General features: G+C 44.3%; 1 protein-coding gene across 8 annotated transcripts in view; it reads right to left on the reverse strand.

The window, feature by feature from the left end:
• Positions 1-6,434: 6,434 nt before the first annotated feature.
• sptlc3 (serine palmitoyltransferase, long chain base subunit 3) overlaps positions 6,435-22,146 on the reverse strand; it is a 45,495-nt gene continuing 29,783 nt past the window's right edge. For all 8 annotated transcript variants that reach the window (XM_034681572.1, XM_034681571.1, XM_034681578.1 and 5 more), the window contains exons 8-12: positions 21,035-21,254; positions 13,847-13,973; positions 9,290-9,425; positions 7,265-7,394; positions 6,435-7,179 (exon numbers count right to left, since the gene is read on the reverse strand). In XM_034681572.1, the coding sequence (XP_034537463.1) occupies positions 7,066-7,179; positions 7,265-7,394; positions 9,290-9,425; positions 13,847-13,973; positions 21,035-21,254 (727 nt within the window). In that variant the 3' untranslated portion in view covers positions 6,435-7,065. The remainder of the gene's footprint in view (positions 7,180-7,264; positions 7,395-9,289; positions 9,426-13,846; positions 13,974-21,034; positions 21,255-22,146) is intronic.

Genomic DNA, 22,146 nt, shown 5'->3' on the forward strand with positions numbered 1-22,146 from the left:
AGAAAGGTCCTGCTGCAGGCACCTCTCCGTCAGGATCAGATTCAGAGGGTTGAAGTAACGTGATCTCTGAGCAGCCGTGTATATTCAGCCAACATGTAAACATTAGATCAACGTGCTGGAGAGCCGAGGCACATCCACTTCCTGAGGGGGCGTGGTCAGAGGGAAAACAGAGTGTTCTGATGAGGAATGAAGAAGAGGGATTTTCAGGCAGACCAAAATCTGATTTCAAAGTGTTTTTTTGAGCATAAACTTTAAAGACATGTTTTGGGGACCTCTTAGACCAATATATATTGATGAAAAAAGCGTGATATGTCCCCTTTAAAGGAAGTTTTTATGCATACTTCAGAAATCAGAGAAACATGCATTGAAAGCTTTTCTGATAATGAGATATACAGTTGAGTATCGTCAGCATACAAGGGCATCGACAGTGCTAACGTTTCTAAGTGGTGAGAGTGAAGGAGAATAAAAGCGGTCCAGGAATCCTTCCCTTAGGAATCTCATATTTTATACCAGGAGTGTTTGATACTGAAGTATTAGGCTGAGAATAAACCATCTTGTTGATATGACACACTCAAAATCTGTGAGACGTAGCGAGGTATTTTGTGGTCAGCTGAGTTTGATGCTGCACTGAGGCCTTCAAAGGTCAGAAACATTGTTTGGATTCATAATAATTCACTGATCAAATGCCTGAATCAGACATAATTACACAAGTCAGAGCTCCTTGTTTATGTCTGGACTCAGAGAATACATCAAACCGGCCTGATTCATCAGACCTTCTGTCAACACGTTATCCCCAGCACGCCGCTTCAGTTACCGTCTTACTCGCTGCATTCACAGAGCCGCTGTCTAAACCATGCTAATCTGCTCTTTGTCTGTTTCACTTCAGAAGTCTCTCTCCAGATGAGCAGAGTCTCGTTCCAAATGGAAAACAGAGAGCACGGAGAGAAAGGCTCGCCTGCTTTGGACACAGTGGTGGACATCAAAGGCGTAGCAGAGGATCCCCCTTCAGAATAGCAGCTACATGCCATTCCAATAAGTGCAGTGTATTTGGATCTGCAGTTCAAAAGAGGCTGGTGCAGGCAGGCAGGCAGGTCTCTGGGGGCTTCACCAACAGTAGTCTGGCTGCACAGATGTTTTGAATGCCAGCAGAGACCATTTGCCACTTCTGCTGAAACTGGAGGCAGTGAGAAGTGAGCGGAGGGGAGTATGACAGGTCACATGTTTCCCACCTGGGAGAGTCAGTGTGATTACTTTTTAACTGGGTTTCATCTGCAGGACTGGAAATGAAAATTTTGCAGCAGATGGGCCGTAAATGTTTTATAGCTGTATCTTTAGTGACCCTTCAAAAATGAGGATGTGTACCAACAATAAAGCTGAGTCTCAGTGTGATATCTGGAGATGATATCGTGTCTCTTTCTGAAAAAACATCACATAAAAAAACAAAAGATTTAGTGTCACACATGGGTTCCATCGGACTGACTCCTGTGGCTTTCATTGGGGCTGAAGTTAATATTATAATCATTATTATTAATGCAATTAATGCAATATTATTATGATGATTATTATTTATTTATGTGTTTATTTATTATTATTTTTTTTTATTAGCTAAAGTGGAAGTAAAAAAAAACTGCAGTTCCTCAAACAGCCACTAGAGGCAGGCTCCATCAGTGAGTTAACTCCACTTTAAATGAAGTTAAGGTGTTAACTTAAATTTGGGAGCAGGACCACGCCTAAACCACACCCTCAATCACCTGACAAGCCTACTTAAACGTAGCAAGACTACTCAACCGTTCGTCTGTTGCTCTTCAACCCGCCCTCCCTCACCTTGCTCTGCTTCAATTGCCCTTTTTTCTTACCCCTTACTACTCAACGCTCTTTTGTGCCCTTGTCTAATTCAAGGTACTGCCTGGGATCAAGATTAGCTCCGGCTAGGATAACGCTGAGACGTAATCCCCATCCTGAGTCTCCATCCGCTGGGCTATACGACGCACAATAAATCATTACATGTTCAAACTTATATTCTCGTGTGGCGTGGTCTTTGCTATTGAAAGTGCATTTAACACGAGTACACAGCGGTACAAACATTTTTTGGTCTTGTGGATATGGGACTCCACACCTCACTCTTATATACTCACAATTGTCACTATTTACTCAATCACATTCATTTACTTAATCATATTATATCATATTAATTTTACTCATATAGCCAAATATACTAATCATCACGAGTGTTTAGATACAAATATAGCGTGTACTGAAACCATGCAGCTTGGCACCACGGAGAACTGAGACCTGTACAGTATTGAGGCCTCGGTCACCCTGAACATCTGAGAGAGTGGAAAAGTACTGAGAACCAAAGAACGCCATGACGGCATGTCTGATAGCGGAAAACCATAACAACAAGAAGGACCTGAAGGTCGTAGTCACAACGACATATCAAAAGTAAGACGTAATGTAGCCAAAAACAGGAACCAGGGCCTTGGGAGAATTCCATGCATCAGCAGACATAGGTTCAGTATCCCAGAAATTAAGGGGGGCAGGTGGCAGACCACACGTAGCTGATGTGCATTGGTGAATGATGAGAGAACGTTATCCTTGAGGGTAGACAGGAATGTGTGTGCGCTAACTTTCACGTTTCAGGACAACTTCTCAGGCCTGGAGGAGTATGATGGGAGTCAGAACGAGGATGACGTGGACGCGCCTCGGGCCAATGAGGGGGAGGCAACGCCCTCAAATTATGCACAATTCAAATTCATCCTATGTGTTAATAAATACTGGGTCAGGGAAAAAGTAGTCAGTTCAGACTTCGCGAACTGAACAGCACTGTTGTTGATCAGGGACACGATAGTCAGACCCAGAGCTCTGTACACTTTGCAATTTCTACTGGTGTTTAGAATAAAGCTGATTTTTGAAACTTCAATACCTCCTCCTATTTTCTTCATCAAACGAACACGCGAGGACCAGGCATTCAGAGAGGTCCTCCAACAGTCTCTGTAGATCATTTCTATCAAAGCCAATACATGAAAAGTGATTTTTTTTTATAGTTTTCACCAGTTTTAATGATGTAAAGGATTAAAGAGACAAAAGCTTTTTGATGGACACATGAATACAGACTTTAACAGCCATTGCTTGGATTGTGTAAACAGCCTCAACTGCATTTTTTTGCACTTAGGCTCAAACTTTAATTTTCAACACCCAAAGAACTCACCTGATCTACCTCACTTCATTTATGAGTGGAGTCTGGATTGGTGTTTCCTTTGTTCTGTGTGACGTAGTGACAGGAAGAGACTGTTTTATGTTACTGACACCACGGTGGTGGTTACCTAATTCATTGCAGTGTGTTTGTCAAATCACCAAAGCTCAAATCTGAATTGAGTCTCGAGTTCTCGGTGTTCCAGACGGAGTCGAGTCTGAGTCACCAGAGATGATTTCGTGCATCTACATAGGAGAGTGTCCCCTTCCATGGAGGCCACCATCTTGCACCGCCATGTTTCTACCATAGCAGAGAATGAAGAAGCTAGTGACATATGTTTTTGTATTCAGTGGGTGGCTGTGAGCTGCCAGTTGAGTCGGTTGTTATTGTGCGCAAAATAATTTGTATTGAGGGAAGTTGTTGACTGATGGAGGATCATGGTCTTGTCCTCTAAGGCCTCTGTCCCTTCAAAGGAGAGTTTCAACGTAGAAACTCTCACACACTGTACCTTTAATGTAGAAGTTTTCATCTGCAGTGGGATCCTTGCTGGTGTCCCATAAACTAAAGTACCTTAAGTAGTCAGAATTGTAACTAAAGAAACATCTTGGACCCTGAAGTTGACCCACTTTAGTTGCTAACACTAGAGACCAGGTAACGTTAGCATGCACGTACTGTTTTTGGTGCATCTTGGGAGGATTTCTGTTCGAGTTGAGGTTGTCTTAGTCATCTCCTTGTTTTCTCTTTTGCACATTGAACATCATGCACTGCTGTTTTCTGCAAAATCTGATTGCAGAACATATGATGTATGCAACCTTTTCAGGCGTCCTCCCAGGAACTGTTGCTGAACAGGACGGCAGGTGAACATGTGTCAGACTGTCAGTCCTTAGTTGAAACTGAATGAACTATTAGGCCGGGTCTTAATCAATAGATCTTCATCCTTAGAGCTCTGATGCAGGCAATGATTGAGTCTAAGTTAAAGTTTGAATCCTCAGTGTTCAAGTCAATCAGGATTGGAGTTGGACTCGAGTATTACAACACAGGAACCAAGAGCTGTTTGTGATTCTGCAGCTTACACCAGCAGTTCAAAAGGTCCTCCACGTGTCCTCCTTCAACATAATCCTGCTCCTAAAGTTCAGTCTCAAATATCAAACCTCTTGAAGAAGCGTTTCAGTGCCGGGCGTCTGGTTGATCTCAGCCAGTCCAGAGTGAATCTCAGTACCCGAGCGGCCTCAAACCCGAGTCTGAGAACGACTTCAGGCTTTCTCTTCACGCACATCTGTCTCCTGCATGAAGTTAACAACGCTCAGACTAAAGGTGAAAGTAAACAAATTAATAACAGACATCCAGAGGAACTCAGTGCACCCCCCAACGCTACGTTAGAGGCCACCTTTCCCCATCGCGTCCAGATCTTTATGGAACAGTACATTGGTATGACATCAGAGATTTGAGGATTAACCAAACTGTTTTCTATTGTTTCTGGCTAAAGGAGCCAGATGTGAGCGTTCACTCTCAGAACAAAGCCATCCAGTAAAGAGCATACATTTCAAGGCCTCTCTGCTTTAGGGGGAAGAGTGTTTTTCTGTGAATTACCATCCCTCCTTCTTTCCTTCTTTGTGTATGTTTGCACTTCATCCTGCAGGATTGCTTATTTTGATTTTAATCCAGCTTGTAAAATGTTATCACTTTTGTTTATGGGGAGGAAAAAGCACAAACACACCGGAGGGCAAACAAGTGTCGACTAGAAAAAAGCACATTTATCATCCATCTATAATCCTTCCTGTGTTAATCAAATGATTACCCCATACCACGAGAATTCAGAGTTCAGCGCTAATTGCTAGGTTAGGTTTCTGTTGGCTCAGGTGCTGCATACCCGACATGCTTACCTCCAGAGCTGTGGCTCAGTCTGTGTGTGAAAGGGAACAGCAGGTCTTTAAAACACCAACAATTAAGCTGTTGAATACGAGCAGTCTCACCACAAAACAAGCCGTAACACCTTTGTCATTCTTCTTCGCAGGGGTTGTTCAGATTTGACTGCATGTCAGAGCGGTGATTGCAGCGTGATCTATTAGTTACAGGGAGGGTTTGATTTACTGCCGGGCTGAACGTGACGATACAACGAGGACATTTTTATAAAAACAGCTCACCATGAAACACTAAACTCACCTCCAGTCCTCGTCTCAACACGGGAACACCCAAGAGATGCATTTTCAGAGATTTACAGTTTTGTTTTATAATTCTTCACGTCTGTTTTTCCTCAGCATCAACAAATAAGTTAAAGTGAACGTTTATCTTCATCTTCAGGCTTGGACCAGCTCTTAGTTATGCTGCTATAGGCTTAGACTACCAGGAGAACCTAACACTTCCTGTCCCATTAAAGTCACTAACCATAGACCTTTCTGCAGTCCCTGAGCTCCCTTGTCTCGTAGGTTCCTCTGGATCTCTGCTGCTGTGGACGTGCCAGACTCCAGCTGCTACAACTACTACTATCCGTCTCCCCACTATCATCTCTCTCTCTCTCTTCATCTCCCTCTATCCCTCTCTCCAACACGGTCTCAGCAGATGTGTGTCTAACATGAGTCTGGTCCTGCTGGAGGTTTCTGCCTGTTAAAGGAAGTTTGTCCTTGCCACTGTAACTTGCTAAATGCTGCAAAGTGCTCTGCTCATGGTGGATTAAGATGAGATCAGACTGAGTCCTGTCTGGAAGATGGGACTGGATCTGATCCAGTCTTGATGTTGGGTCTTTGTTAATAATAGAACATAGAGTCCGGTCTAGACCTGCTCTGTTTGGCAAGAGTCTGAGGAGAACGTTTGTTGGGATTTGGCGCTTTATAAATAAAGATTGGTTTGCACCAGTGTTCTGGAGAATTGTGCTTCCTGTGCATGTGTGGATTCAGAGTCCTAGGCACTGAAGGACTTAGTGATAGAGTATCAAAACGTACTTCCTGATACTAACAGAGAGATTCTGTGCCAGGAGCTTCAGGTACCAAAACATGCCCACCTTAATCTTATAGTTCCTCTGCTAACGATTTGTGCTACAGTAGCACCTTTCAACTGAGCAGCAGAACTAGACAGAACACCGACTGCATGATTCTCACACGTGCAGCTCCTCTTCGGGTCATTCTGGGATGTTTTCTGGACTTCTATGAAAGCGTGAATAAGGCTTGATTCAGGAAACACCAACATTCAACTGATGCATCTCTAATTATGTATCTTTGATTGATAAAAAACACACACACAAAGCTTTTATTTCAGTTTCTGTTTTATTAAAAAACAAAACAATAAAAATCTGCAAACCCAAAATTATAACAGCAGGCTCACACCAACGCCACAACATCTCTGGATTTCTTCATATAAAGGGAGAACAAGGAACTCCTGTTATCAAACTCTCAGACACTGTACATCATTTTCTCACAACATTAACTGTCAGCATGTCAGATAACGCTGCAGGAATCTATCTATCTATCTAATCTTATGAAAATACCAGCAAAGAAGAGGCGTCTTTGGATCAAACGTTTTTAAATTACAGGAAGTGACATTGAGGAAACTCTTAACGTGTGATTTTTGGTCAAATATAAAAAGCTTTTTAAGTACTTGACTTTGAGGCGGATCCAGCAATGCTTGTGCTCCAGTTTTGTGAATCTAAGCACAGATAAACGTATCCAGAAGTAAATCAGGAGGTCATTTGGTAAATAAGTGTTTGGTTAAATCACAGTGTTTCATAAAAAGCAGCTGCCAAACATGTGGCCCCGTCCTCTGCTGTCAGACACGGCTCTTCGTCTACACCGTGTGTTTACTGCCGTCTGCTGTGGGGTGGAAACTCAGACTCGGCTTTGACACGGTAAAATGAACGGGGAGGGGGGTCGAAGGTCGTATCAACTCGCCGGCTCAGAGTCCTTCTCATCCTGGAGTTCAGACCAGGAGGGATATTTCCGCCGTGAGAACTTGAGTATGAAGGAGTCTCCCACCTCGTTCAGATGGTGCAGCACCTGCAGACGAAGGATAGCGGCGTCGTTAGCTGCGTGTTCAAACTCATCACATGGGTTTAATGTGGGTCAGTGTTAGGGTGCGTACCTGGTCCAGCATGGCTCTGGTGTGGGAGGCAGAGAGACAGAAGCGAGCTCGGGCCTCGGTGATGGGTGTGGCGGGAAAGCCGACGACAACTACACCAATTTTTCTCGCCAGCATTTCACGAGAGAAAGCCCTGAGCGGGGAAAAACAGGAAGTTCATTATCATTTGGACATCTTTGTCTTTACTTTTCATGTTAGCTTCCTATTTCAACCTTTAATCCTAGCTGGAGCTCTTGATGATAACTTTTGAGCTCTTATTTCAGGTCTTTGCAGACAGTTTGCAGAGAGCAGGCAGAGCAAAGCATTCTGGGATACAAAGCAACACGAATCAGACTGGCAGCGCCTCTTTTTAACACCTTTACTCCATCATTAGTTCATACACATGCATTTAAAGAAATAGCTGGGAGGTCTTTGCTGCTGCTCTCCCTGCCTTGGCTTCTCATGTATGCAAATGAAGGAGAGGGGAGGTGTGCTCTCCCTGCCTCAGACTTTGGCATTCCATGTAGGCAGGTGGAAGGGCAGGGAGCTTGCAGAACAGAGCGTACATGTTTATGTAGCCTAGAAAAGAGTAACATTTCAAGTCTTTGTTGACAGTTAGCAGGGAGCAGGCAGAGCAAAGCATGCTGGGATACAAAGCAACATGGTCCAGACTGGCAGTGCCTCTTTGTAAAACCTTTACTCCATCATTAGATCATAGTCATGCATTTAAAGAAACAGCCGGGGAGTCTTTGCTGATGCTCTCCCTGCCTTGGCTTTTCATGTATTCACCAAGCGGCAACCTCCGGTCTTAAAATCTGAAGCCCATGCTGAAGTGCTAAAAACTGCAGTTCCTCAAGCGACCACTAGAGGCTGGCTGCAGAAACACCAGAAACCACATACACACCCATTTAAAGAAGACGATCTTTACAGCAGAAATAAACATGTTTACAGCCTGGTTCAAAAAACAGTTCAGGTCTGAGTAGCTCATTTCTCTATCAGCACACCCTGTACGGGGTGAAACGAGTTTTGCCCAAATAAGGGCGTGGCTGACTTGATTGACAGGCTAAAGGCCCGCCTCTTTACCTCACACTAGCTCGGACAAAGTTAGGTTGAGTTCCGACTATGTCCTTTTTTTTATACAGTCTATGGTATGCGCATAAAAGAAAGGGGAGGTGTGCTCTCCCCGCCTCAGGCTTTAGCATTCCACGTAAAAACATGGAAGGGCAGGGAGCTCCCAGAACAGAGCCATTCTGCCAAATATGACTGATTGCATGCAGAGAATTACTTCTTTTGAGGAGAGTGGTCCATATTGAAAAAATAAAATACATTTTTAAGGTTTGAACTCTCGAAAACACGTCATGACCTCACAGCTGCCTCAGATCGTGGAAGCATTCGCCACTTCTGGAGTTCTGCTCCGTCAAACCCTCAAAACTCTCAGTTATGTTTCTGGGCTGTGCGGTGTGCACGATATGATAATTTCTGCAGAGCACCATAAATTAAAAAGAGCACATAACTAAGAGTTTAAAGGACCACAGGCAGCATATCTCTGAGGACTTTTGAATGAAGGAGCTCTTCATCCGCCGGGTAAGTGGACAGTTTGGAGGAATCGAACCTCAAAGTATGCACTCAGAATGGCTGAGTTAATGTGACACAGCAGTTCTGCATATTTCAGATGTAAGGGATATGGTGTAATGTTGCAGACATGAAAGCAGAACTGATTGCAGCTTCTGATTCCTGCATCTACTGCTCCTCTTCATGGATATCAACGGAGACACTTTACACGAACTCCATTACACCTGAGTCTCTCAAACGATCCTGTCAGTCACACTTAATCCAGACCTGATGTTGCCTCTTACTCAAACACAGACTGGTTCATGGAAACTCTGCAGAGAACAACATGGCAGCTTTCCAACACACTTCCAGATGAAACACCTGAGCTTACCTGGAATCACTTCTGAAAACAGGAGGTGGCTGAGTGCAGAATAAACACCCTGATAATCTCTTTATTTCTTCAGTCAGAGTGAGGTGTTTCTGTTGAAGTGTACTCACACTACTTTTCCGGGCATGTAGAGCAGGATCGGAACAACAGGTGAGTCATCGTTGCCGTAGATGATGAAGCCCATCTCCTTCAGTCTGGCCCTGAAGTATCTGGTGTTCTCTGCCAGTTGGCGGACTCGTCTGATACCTAGAATTAAAACAAGGACGAGAGCAGATGAACCTGAGTGAAGTGCTAACTCGCTTTGTTCCTCCATACTTCCACAGACGCAGGAGTGGAATGCAACAAAATGCAAATGCAGTGTGAAGCTATTTACGTTGAGTCATACATCCCTGTGTTGTTAGTGTGTTAAAGAGCTCATAGTGCCTAGAACACTACGCTCCCAACATGCAGGCCTGCTCATCGTACCTACAGTCTCTGAAAGTAGTATGGGAGGTAGAGCCTTCAGTTATCAGGCACCTCTCCTTTGGAATCATCTACCAGTCAGGGTCCGGGAGGCAGACACCCTCTCTACTTTTAAGAGTAGGCTTCAAACTTTCCTTTTACATAAAGCTTATAGTTAGAGCTGGATCAGGCTTGGACCAGCTCTTAGTTATGCTGCTATAGGCTCAGACTGACACACTGGGATCCTGTCTTTCCCTCTCTCTCCTCTCTCTGCCTGTCTCTTCCTTTAACTCTTCCTGTCCCATTAAAGTTACTAACCATAGACCTTTCTGGAGTCCCTGAGCTCCCTTGTCTCGTAGGTTCCTCTGAGCTGCCGTAGACGTCCTCCTGATACGGACGTGCTGGACTCCAGCGGCAACAGCTTCTACTACTCGTCTCATCACTATCACCTCTCCCTCTCTCTCTTACTCTCCTCTATCCCTCTTTCCTGACCCAACACGGTCTCAGCAGATGTGTGTCTAACATGAGTCTGGTCCTGCTGGAGGTTTCTGCCTGTTAAAGGAAGTTTGTCCTTGCCACTGTAACTTGCTAAATACTGCAAAGTGCTCTGCTCATGGTGGATTAAGATGGGATCAGACTGAGTCTTACCCTGTCTTGGTGTTGGGTCTCTGTTCATAATTTGACATAGAGTGGTCTAGACCTGCTCTGTTTGTAAAAGCGTCTTGAGATAACGTTGTTGTGATTTGGTGCGATACAAATAAAGATTGATTGATGATTGATTAGTGTGTAGTGTGCTTTTGATGCTCGTAAGAGGAGTGACAGCAGCCGTCACATCAACACTGATTCAATCTTAATGGATTGGACAATAACATTCAGAAGAGATGACTCGTTTTAAAGACATTACACTCTCAACGTGAGGTCTGAGTTGCTTGTTATGAGTAGAGATATCTGAACGTGCAGGAAGGAAAGTTTCCTCGACAAGTTGCTCTCAATTTTGCTTCTATCAACTATAAAGAGATAAACACAACAAATACACTCTCTAAGATTTGTGTTCTTGTATTGATCAGTGCTTCCACTTTACCCAGATTCTATATTTGAATCATGAGTCTCTATTTCTGCCTGAGAAAAGACAGTTGTCGTAGTTTTCCCGCCTCTGAAAAGTTCTTTCCTGCGTCATCTCATCCTGAGTCCTGCGCCTCCATCTGTGCCGTTCAAGCCTCCACTATGAACACGCTCCTGATCACATCTCAGCTGCAGCAGCAGATGGTTCAGTTTTGTGCGTCTGGCGGCGTGATACACACACTAACATGTTGCCAAATGAGGGATTGCAAATTGTATAAGATGGATCTTGCAGAAAAAGAGCGACTGTGTGCTACTTGAGCGTAAAGGAACAGAAAAGTATTTCAAGTTAATGCATCAGAAAACAAGTCAAAGCCAGCATGTGCGGCCCGTCCTGCTAACCCCGCCGTGTTTTATATGATGTGAATCTCAGACGAACCCGGCGCTCGGCGGCTGCAGCAGCGTAGCTTGGCACGGCCCAGCCTCGGAGCGGAGCTCTGTTTCCCTCTGATTACCTGGGAACAGATTGGCAGCTCTTTCATGGGGATGTAAGAGAGCACTTTAAATCCCCTTATCTCAGCAGAGAGAGAGCGAGAACGAAAGAAAAAAACCACAACATTCAGTCATCTGCCAAAAAGCGCAGAACCCATCTTGTAAATTGTTCCTCTCTGCTGAGATGGAGGGCATGGGGTCAGAAACCTGCTGGAATCAGACGAGGAGGTGAGAATGTGTGCGGCTTTCTGTCTGTCGGAGTTTTTCCTTTTTCAACACTGTTTGCTTTAAAGTGTGAAATTCAACATCAACAGGAAAGACGGGAGCAGCACAGGAGGGCTGAAGAGAGGAGGAATAAACTCGTCACTGAGTGAAGGTGCTTGTCACAGCAGGTTTTTAAAGTTTCATGATGGTGGCTGGAGCTGACGCTGGGAAAATGTGCACAGTTTGCTTGTTCCCTCCTCTCCAGGAGACAGGTCAAGACTGATTTTTCCACAACAGATATTTTACCAGGCGACGTCAGACGCAAAGCATGCCTGAGTCAGAGCCAGGAGAGAACGTTACTCACCTCTGTGAAACACTACAACATACCCTGAGAGTAAGGCATGCACATGACTCCTTAAAGCAGGCAGAATCATTACTGCTTTACTAGGACAGAAAAAGTGAAGTGCATTATCTGTGTCTGACCTGTAAAAACAGGGATTTAAAATTGTTATATAAACGTATTTTTAAAAGGGGAAGTCAAGCAGCAAATGGTTGCACAAGCAGCTGCAGCAAAAGAACTGTAGCTTCTTTACACCAGGCAGGCGCTTAAACCTCTTGGCCAACTGTGCCCCAAATATATAGTTGTTGTTTTTTTTAACAAGGTATATTTTGGGGCATTTTCACCCTGATTGATAGGACAGCTAATGTGAGACAGGACATGTGGGGAGCAGAGAGTGGAGGGAAAACATCAATAAATGGTCAGCAACCTCTACGACTCTGTATATCAGGTGCGCTTAGACCACTAGGCCACCGGCACCCCATATATGTAACGTTTTACATATATAACATTCGTTTAGACTCAGTTCTACTTCAGTCAGGAACACTCGTCATAGATTTAACCATTTATTGCAGAATGGAAATACAGTTATGTTTGGCGCTATAAGCTCTGCTTAGCCAATCAGCCTGCTTCGGCTTTCCAGGGAGGGCATTGCAAAATCCCCCACAAGGGTAAAACTGACATCTAGACTCAACAGGAGGAGGCAACGGCAGCAGGGTGTGGGCGGCGAAGGTGTTGCAGGGGTTACAGAGAGGGTAGAAGTGTTTAAATAGACCGCCTCATCGTTAGAATGAGCTGTGATTGGTGGTTCGGATAGGAGACAATGATTCAAACTGCAGCAGCTGAGGCGTATGACTTCCGTGTCCTGCATGAACTAACGCAAAGCTTCATGATTCATGCTCGAGGTGAACAGGAGAGATGCTCTGGAGTGACTTATTTCTGCATTGTTAAAAACAGACATTTTAATTCTGACTCACAGATTAGTTTCAAGGTAAGAAAACATCCGGACAGACAAAGTTAAGGACAAAGTATGTCAATGTACGCAGAGTCTGTGGGTAGTAAGGTCAACTTGGTTTGCAGGGTATGCCTAAGGTTAGCAGAGCTAGCACCACCAGCCTTCACATGCCTGTGCTGGTTCATCATGTCTCTGGTGGAGTGGTTATATGTCAGTTTAACCAGACACAACTTTATCTCCATTTACTAAATCAACATACTGACAAACCACGCCGCGCTGAGACGACATCATCAACTGTGCTCGTTTACATCCAGGTAGTAGAGCTTTATAGCCTTATGGCAGGGCCTACTAACCACAGCTACAGCCCCAGCTAGTGGCGGGTGGATGTACTACAGCTTAGACACACTATTTGACCAGGATTTAAAGTCTATGAGGATAAAAAATATTTATCATCAATTTAATTTTCAAGAATCTATCAAAGGTGGGGATGTTTCATCATTCAGTCGACTAGATGAGGGCCTGATTTTTCCCTAAAAGAGATGAACTCATTACTCACACTGCATTATGTCATTTCTGACGCCACATTCAACATGGCCGCCTTAGACGTTAACTTCTTAAGTGTTTAACTATCAACCATTTACCTACCAAAACTTCCTCCACCGCAACATGTCCTACTTCCCCTCCCACTAATACTCCCTCCATTACGACTACGACCAAACTACAACTACAACAGCTCGCTGAGGATTGCTCTGGCAGTGTTGCAACTGGTTTTGTAATCACTACTTCCCAGCGTGAGTGTCTGAAGCCATTAAAGCAGAAACTTCTCAGAGGTACAGAGCTCCTCAGAACACACACATGAGAATGATTTCCTCCACGTTGGGGTCACGTGTGTTCAGAGGCTGCCTCCCCTCTCTCCGCCGCTGCAGACCCCTGTAATTGTTTCCACATTCTCTGACCAAGCAGCTGTTTGTCTTTCCCTGCAGCTCTGGACTCCTAAAGCTAACATTAGTGCTGTCCTCTGGATCTGGTTTGCTATTGTTTCCATAAAAATTATATGAAGGTGTAAAAGTTTCATCAGCAGCCAGACATAATATTTGTCTGTTTGAAGAGCATGAGGTGTGACGAGTGTGAGCACAGTGAGACTGAGGGGGACATTCAAGGGAAGAGTCCGACACTCACCTTCTGTGCTCCCGTCTTTTCCCATGATGCCTTTCATGGCGCGCATGATCTGCTCGACGACAGGAGGAGACATGGCCGCTGCGTACACTGAACTGTGAGAGTGGCTGCGCAGGTAGTCCACCAGCTCCTGCAAAACAGGACACAGAACATCAGGAGAGGTTAGATCAACTTTTCTTGCAACCCATTTTTTATTTATAAGTGAAGTGTGGACCTGCACTTTATGTTTAACACCACTAGAGGGAGCTCAGGTTTAGTCAACACCTGAGAAGCAATTAGGGTTACAAACCAATCTCTGTGAGTGACCTCTGTTTGTTTTCATATTGAAAGTGATTCGTCGACTCTCTGTGGTTTAGTTTGGAGTATAATTGCCCCTGTGTGTTTCAGCAGGTTATTAGCTATGCACAGGAAAAGAGTCAAAGCAGAGAGCAAAAGAGGCCAGTCCCTCTAGTGACATATAAGTGTCAATTTATGTGTATACGCAGACATTTGCATGCATTAAAGCACCATTCTCAGTTCTCAAGAGTGCCAGTTTGAGCCTTGGAGGTAGAGCGTACAGCCCAACAAGGCGGGGGTTAGCTCAAAATGATTATTGCCCTGGCTCTACCTTCACCGTCCTTGTCATTGTATCACTTTGTCAGTTCTCTTCTGCTTCCCTTTGTTCTTTTTCTTATGAAAATTGGGAAAAGAGGGGGAGGTAGGGCGTACAGCCGAACCTGAAAGGGATGTAACCTAGCTCTAGAACACTTCTCCCCGTGGTTGTCCTGCTCCATATTTTTGTCTTACTTCTCATTCTCTCTTACTTCATAAAAATAAGGGAATAGGGGGAGGTAGGGCGTGCAGCCTAACTCAGCGGGCGTGAGCTCAAGCCCATGTTGGCATCACATCCTGGTTCTGCCTTCCCTGGTCTTTTTCTGACATCTCTTAACGCCCCCCCTTTCTGTTTAGTCCTCTCTTTCCCTCCTCTCTACATAAACACAGGAAAAGAGGGGGAGGTAGAGCGTACAGCCTAAACTTTCAGGGGTGAGTTACAATCTAACTCACCCCTAAGGTATCTCACCCTCGCTCTGCCTTCACTTTCCTTTTTCTGAAATCTCTTTAGAAGACACCCTTTCTGTTTTTCCTCTCTACATGAAACTGCAAAAACAGGGGGAGGTAGAACGTACAGCCTAACCTGACTGGGATGTTCCCCTAATTTAAACATGCTTCTTGCTCTGGCTCTACCTTCACTGTTCTCTTCCTTACATCACTTTGTCTGTTCTCTCTTACTTCCCCTCCCCTCATAACAATGGGGGAGTAGGGAGAGGTAGGGCGTACAGCCTAACCCAGCATGGTGAGTTCCAGCCCACACAGGATTCTCAACCTGACTCTTCCTGCACTTTCCTCTTTTATAAATCACTTCATCTGTTCTCTCTACTTCCCCTTCCATCTTCCCTAATAAAAAGGGTTTAGATGGGGGAGGTAGGGCGTACAGCCTAACCCAGCAGGGGGGAGTTCAAGCCCATGTAGGCTTCTCACCCTATCTCTGCTTTCCCTGTCCTCTCTCCTTAACCTCTCTCTGTTAAGTCCTCTCTTTCCCTCCTCTTTACATGAAAATAGGTAAAGAGGGGGAGGTAGAGGGTACAGCCTAGCCTGACGAGGATGTTCCCCCAGTTTAAACAGGCTTCTCCATCTGGCTCTACCTTCACTGTCCTCTTTCTTGTATCACTTTGTCTGTTATATCGCTCTCTTGCTTCCCCTTGTTTCTTGTCTTGTGAAAATTAGGGGAAAGGGGGAGGTAGGGCGTACAGCCGAACCTGAACGGGATGTAACCTTGTAACCTAGCTCAAGCAGGCTTCTTGCCCTGGTGGTCTTGCTCTGTCCTTCTTCTTAAACCAGTTTCTCTGTTCTCTCTTCCTTCATGAAAATGGTTAAAGAGGGGGAGGTAGGGTGTACAGCCTAACCCGGCAGGGATGAGTTCCAGCCCCCACCTCTCCTCAGACTCCTCTCTCTTTTTTCTTGTTCTCTCTTTCTGCATGTGGGGCATGATGGGGGAGATCTAGCGTGAAGGGGCGTGGCTTCAGGATGTCGGATCCTCCTGAGGTTTGGTGTTCCTGAGGTGGTCCTTTGCCCATCTGTGTTTGCAAACAGCCTGACTCCTGGCTAAGTGGACTCGGGTCGTTAACATGCACTCAGTAGAGGTCCGTATGGAGAGAGTGTAAGTGGAGGATTGAGAAAGGCCCTCTGTCAGTGGGACCATTTTGGCATTACCTTTAAAATATCTCTGGACGCTCTCCCACATCCACTCTGAGGAAGAAGAGCTCAGATTTGAGAAAGATTTAACGCCTAATTGAGCCAGAATGAAGACTGTCCTGCTCATTGTTCCCCAAATGTCAGCAGGAGATTAATTCTGCGGTCTATAAGAGGAGAGGAGGATTTCAGGGAAGTAGTTCGAGCATGTGTGTGTGAGCGGTCTGAGGTTGGGAGCGAGCCCGGAGCTGTGATGGGCTGCTGCTCGGTGGCTGAGCGGTGGCCAGCGGGTGAGGGGTGATGACACGTAGCCGGAGATGCTGTCTGGCCACCATTTCCACTCACCGCCATCTGTCCTCCCCACTGGGCGGCGGCTGCGGCTTCCTCACACACACTCACACACACACACACACACACACACACACACACACACACTTAGGGATTTTAAGGGGAAATGCTCAAACGTAGGATAAGAACCCTGAAACAACCTGACATCTGTTTTAGTTTAAAGCGGGGGATTTTCACCGCTTTAGGGCCCCGGAGGATTTCGGTGCGACTGAGATAAACCAGTTAAGAGAAACGTGTCCGAAATCCATCTCACATCTGCGGCGAGGAGTGACAGCTCGGAGTGTTTCCTCAGCCGCATGTTGGCCGCAATACTGATGTGGAGATACATGTCCTGAATGACACAGGGAAGGAGCCGAGCCAGAGCAGCACACACACATCGTTTTCTCTGAGGCAGATGTATTTAATAAGTTAATTTCAGCTTCAACCAGGCGGACAGCGAAGGGTTAATGATTACACCTTCCTTCATGCAAGGTTAGAGTGAATTAAAGTGAAGTACTTTGGACTAACAAGGATATTTAAGCCTTAATATGCCCAAGATATAAGACATTTTGTTATTTCTGTAATGTTTTTTTTGCTTTTGACAAAATTTGGGACATTTTCGTCAATAATGTATTTTTTTCCTACATCTGACCTCTAGTGAATCAAATGAATATAAACGGTTTGTCTAAACTCAAAGTTAGTGAACCGGTCCTGGGGAAAGTTAGTGAACTGGTCCAGGGGAGAGTTAGTGAACCGGTCTTGAGGAAAGTTAGTGAACTGGTCCAGGGGGAAAGTTAGTGAACCGGTCCTGGGGAAAGTTAGTGAACCGGTCCTGAGGAAAGTTAGTGAACTGGTCCAGGGGAAAGTTAGGGAACTGGTCCTGAGGAAAGTTAGTGAACCGGTCCAGGGGAAAGTTAGTGAACTGGTCCTGGGGAAAGTTAGTGAACCGGTCCTGGAGAAAGTTAGTGAACTGGTCCAGGGGAAAGTTAGTGAACTGGTCCTGGGGAAAGTTAGTGAACCGGTCCAGGGGAAAGTTAGTGAACTGGTCCTGGGGAAAGTTAGTGAACTGGTCCTGGAGAAAGTTAGTGAACTGGTCCAGGGGAAAGTTAGGGAACTGGTCCTGGGGAAAGTTAGTGAACCGGTCCTGAGGAAAGTTAGTGAACTGGTCCTGGGGAAAGTTAGTGGACCGGTCCTGGGGAGAGTTAGTGAACCGGTCCTGAGGAAAGTTAGTGGACCGGTCCTGGGGAAAGTTAGTGGACCGGTCCTGGGGAGAGTTGGTGAACCGGTCCTGAGGGAAAGTTAGTGAACCGGTCCTGGGGAAAGTTAGTGGACCGGTCCTGGGGAAAGTTAGTGAACCGGTCCTGAGGAAAGTTAGTGGACCGGTCCTGGGGAAAGTTAGTGAACCGGTCCTGAGGGAAAGTTAGTGAACCAGTCCTGGGGAAATGAGCCGAGCATATGCAGGACTGCTTTAGCCACTCGGCTGTGGCTCAACTAAACCATGACCCAAAAGTTTCCCTAAATCCACCGCAGTTAGGGAAATAGAAGACTGACAACAAGCGGTGGATGTGCAGACAGGGGCACATGAGCACAGCGGTGCAGAGAGCAGAGAGACAGCTATACAGACAGATTACAGGCAGTACGTGATTAGCAAACAAGCTAACAGCTAAGGCAACACTGAGGGGAGCTGGCTGAGACGTCAGGAGACGGTCTGAGCAGGAGCAGAGTAGTTCTGTTGAACATGTGTTCACGTGACTCAGTGTTTCCTTTCTGATTGGTTGGATATTTCTTACGTATTAAATATCAGGGTAAACCAGCCCCCTTTAGACCCAGTGTGAAAACGTGTTAAAAAACGTAATTGAACATATTTAAAATAGGATCAAAGTTGAGTTCTAATATTTGTGCTTCGTTTTAGTATTTACATGTGGTCTGAAATATCATAGGTAGAATGTTTTTGTTGATTTGGGTTCCCAGAGGCTTTAATGTGCTAACAGAGTGCTTGTATTGGTGGTAAACACATTTTCTACCCCGCTGCTGTGTTAAAATTTAACATGTGTGTTTTGAGAGAGCGCTGACGTGCCGCAGATCAGGAGCAGTGCCAGAAAAGAAAGCTTAATTTGCTCTAAGATGTGTTTAATAACCATATTTGAGTGTAAATCAGGCGTGCAGTGAAGGGTTAATAAATAAATCCCCATTCATGCAAGGTTAAAGTGAATTAGAAGGAAGTCAGAGCGTATTTATTTTGGTCCTCTCATAAAATAGCTATAAGATGACTGTTTTCCAGAACACATCTGCTGAGTCTTAGTGTAGGATTTGGGGGATTTCACCACAACAACAAATACGTCAAATCTAAAGGCTCTGTCGCTCTGCTCCTGCCTGTTCCTCTCAGGACCTCACCGCAGCCAGCTGTCAAACCAGGCGCAGTGTTCGTACTTCAAACATTATCATGCTTGTTAAAAGTCATCCTGTTAAATCTGGAGCGCAGTTCCGACGCCCGCCACAAGAAGGGGCTGGCCCTCTGCCAGCTTTACCTTCTTATTATGGCACAGCCGACGTGAGGCGACGGGCAGGAAGGGTCCCTCTATGAACGCCTAATTCAAGCAGCATGGCCGTTTCCTCTGTTGCTTTCTAATCAACTGCCACAAAGGCGGTGTGGTTATGTACTAAAGTGTACTTTTTAATGGAGTAAAGAGGAATTAAAACGGCCCAGAGTCACAGCCGGGGGAACATTTGTGGGACACATGAGGTGGGGTGTGATGGAGTGAGTCCCATTCATCCTTGGAAACAGACCTGGCATTTAAAAACACTTGATATGATTTGTTGTAACCTGCTCTGGAGCTTGAATATTAATGTTTTCACACAAACAATGGTTGCCAGGTTCTTCAATCAAAGCTTGAAATATCTAAGACTTTATAAAAAGGACAAATCACTCAAGGCTATTGGAAGTATTCCAGACTAATCAATCTCTCATACATGTTGAAATTAATTGTTTTTATTATTATTAAGGATTGCTCCATCATAGCAACATTACTCCTCTCTCTCTGATCAACTGGTATAAGTACTGGTTGTAAAATAATGTCATGGTGCTCTTCTCTTCTTTCAGTTACTGTAAAATCTGATGTATAAGGCACAATTTAAAACATGTTTTGACCTCTTAAAATGAGCTGAGTTCTACTGATGCCACTGATATACCTTTATAAAATGCAGAGAGAGGTATCTTATTGTGTTACGGTAATTTACCCAGAAGATGGCGCTTGAAGCATGCAGGGTACAGAGTAAGGAAGTCGAGTCCAGCAGAGGTCATCAGGTCAAAACGGCGAGCTCTCAGGGTGGATTTCAAAGTAAACTTCAGACTTACATTTATAATCTGGATTTTAATTTGGAGTAATTTCCTCTAGTCCTGGACTGCATTATTACCATTATGACCATTGTCATTTTTATTCTTTTTATTTGACTTTATTTTATTCTATCTTATCATATTATAATTTATTTTTATATAATTTATTTTTTCTGATATTTATCTGATTTTATTTTATTGTAATTATTTTATTTTATTGATATTATTGTGTTTATCTTATTTGATTGATATTATTGAAATCATTTTATTTATTTATTCTGATATTTCTCTGATTTTATTTCATTGATTTGATCGTCATGATTTAATTTTTTAAGTATTTTATATCACTTTCCTTTCCACTTTTAATTATTATTGTTATTTTCTGTCTCTATTTTTGTTGGTGAAACACTTTGGGTTGCATGCTTGAATGTATGAAAGGTGCTAAATAAATAAAAATGAGTTGAGTTCAATTCAAGACAAGAAACGACCACTTGAGCAGGATGATGCAAGTCCTGGCTTCTTGGCAAATTGACACCTCACAACTGCAAACGCTACCTTTACTGGGCTCGACTACCGAAACTGCACAGTGTGGACTTTGTTTCAAGTAGTTGAAGTCTTCACGAAGGAGGACAGTCCAAACCTCTTTCCTTCTTCCAAAAAAAAAAAAAAGTGCACTTATATTCCAGGTTTTACAGTATGAGCATTGATTTTTATGTGAGCATGTGCAATATATATTGTTTGTGGTTTTCCTTGTTGTGTGCTTCTTGGTTGAAATGTAGATTGTTGTCGACTGATGCTGAAAATTATTTGTGTTTGTTGTTTTTATTTTTTGGTTTTACTGTGGAGGCAGAATCGTGTCTTCTTGAACAAAAAGCCAATAATATAAAGACACACTTGACTCTATTCTTCTCTTAAAATCAGGAACTAGTTTCTGTTTTAAGACTTAGCCTGAGGGAGCTTTTAAAGGAGAATATTTTCACAGATGTGTGTGTGATATTTCAGAGCATATCTAGAAAGTCAGTTTAATTTTACAGATCATATGAAGGAAAATTGGCAGTTATAGTAGGTGAAAACTTAAGACAGGCAGGGTTGTCTTAAGGTTACATTCTTCAAAATCTCATATCATAATTTAGTCTTCATTCTTGTATTTCACTGTATTTTTCTCTTCTGATTAATCTTGCCTGAACATGTTCCTCTCCCCTCATGCTTTCAGGCTAATAACCTGAAGAAACACAAGGTAACAGTTCTCTGAGCAGTCCTGCCTTCATAACTAACATGTGGAGGACAATAACAGACTCTACCTTCTTCCCTGCGATGTATCCTCCAGCCGCCCCGAAGCTCTTGGTGAAGGTTCCCATCATCACGTCCACGTCAGCCGGGTTCACGTCGAACAGCTCGGTCACGCCTCTCCCCGACCGCCCCACCGCTCCGATGCTGTGGGCCTCGTCCAGGTACAGGTACGCCTTGTACTTCTTCTTTAGAGCGACGATCTCAGGGAGCCGAACCACCGAGCCCTCCATGCTAACGAGACAGAAACACAGAGGGTTACAAAACATGGGCACAGACTACAACAGTCACATACCCACTCATGTTGTTTCTGCTGAGCTGTGCTTTTAAATATGTTCTTTGTCTTTTTATGTGAAAAAGGCTTACTTAAAGGTTATTTTGCAAATTTGTGCAACTTAATTTGTGCTCAATCAAAAATAAGGTGCAATATTTCTGGTTTCATCTCCGCCTGCATCAGTGCTGTGCTCAAATTTGCAGCCTCAACACCTCCACAGCATGCATCACTCCTCAAATTACTGCATGCATAATAAAGTAAGAACGCCAGGAGTGATGAGTTTGCAGAGCCTGCACGTCAAATATGATGTTCTTCTGCTGCGATATAAGTTTGGAGGAATACAATGTGACGTGCCTGACTGAAATTACCTGATAACTAAGATGAACCTGTGCCACACGAGGGAATTTATAACGACAGGAATAAAAAAAGGCAACTATTAATTTGAGTAAAGCATCACTAGAATCAGTATCAGCCCTGATTCTCTCGTTGTGCATCCCTTCTGCTCGTGCACACCAGTTGGTATTACATAACCCACCATGAAGAATCCTCTGCTGGCCTCTCTCGCTCTCCTCTCACCTCTCTCTGATCTCATGTAAACCTTTAAAGACTACAAACACAAACGTGTACGACTAGAAACCACGGCGCAGTCCCAGACCTGCTGTCCCTGCTACGTCTGGGAGCTTCTGCAGTCTGAATGACATAAGACAGAGTCAGACCAGGACCCATGTGGACTTCAAAGGCAGTCCCAGGATGTAGCTGAAGCATGCTTACCCTTTATCTGAGACGTTTGATGTGATAGAGGAAGCATCGGTTCCTTTAGTGCTGAAACTAAAGGAGGCTTTCCTTTAATGT

The sequence above is a fragment of the Notolabrus celidotus genome, chromosome 4, assembly GCF_009762535.1.
Source record: "Notolabrus celidotus isolate fNotCel1 chromosome 4, fNotCel1.pri, whole genome shotgun sequence".
In the NCBI taxonomy this organism is placed as follows: Eukaryota; Metazoa; Chordata; class Actinopteri; order Labriformes; family Labridae; genus Notolabrus; species Notolabrus celidotus.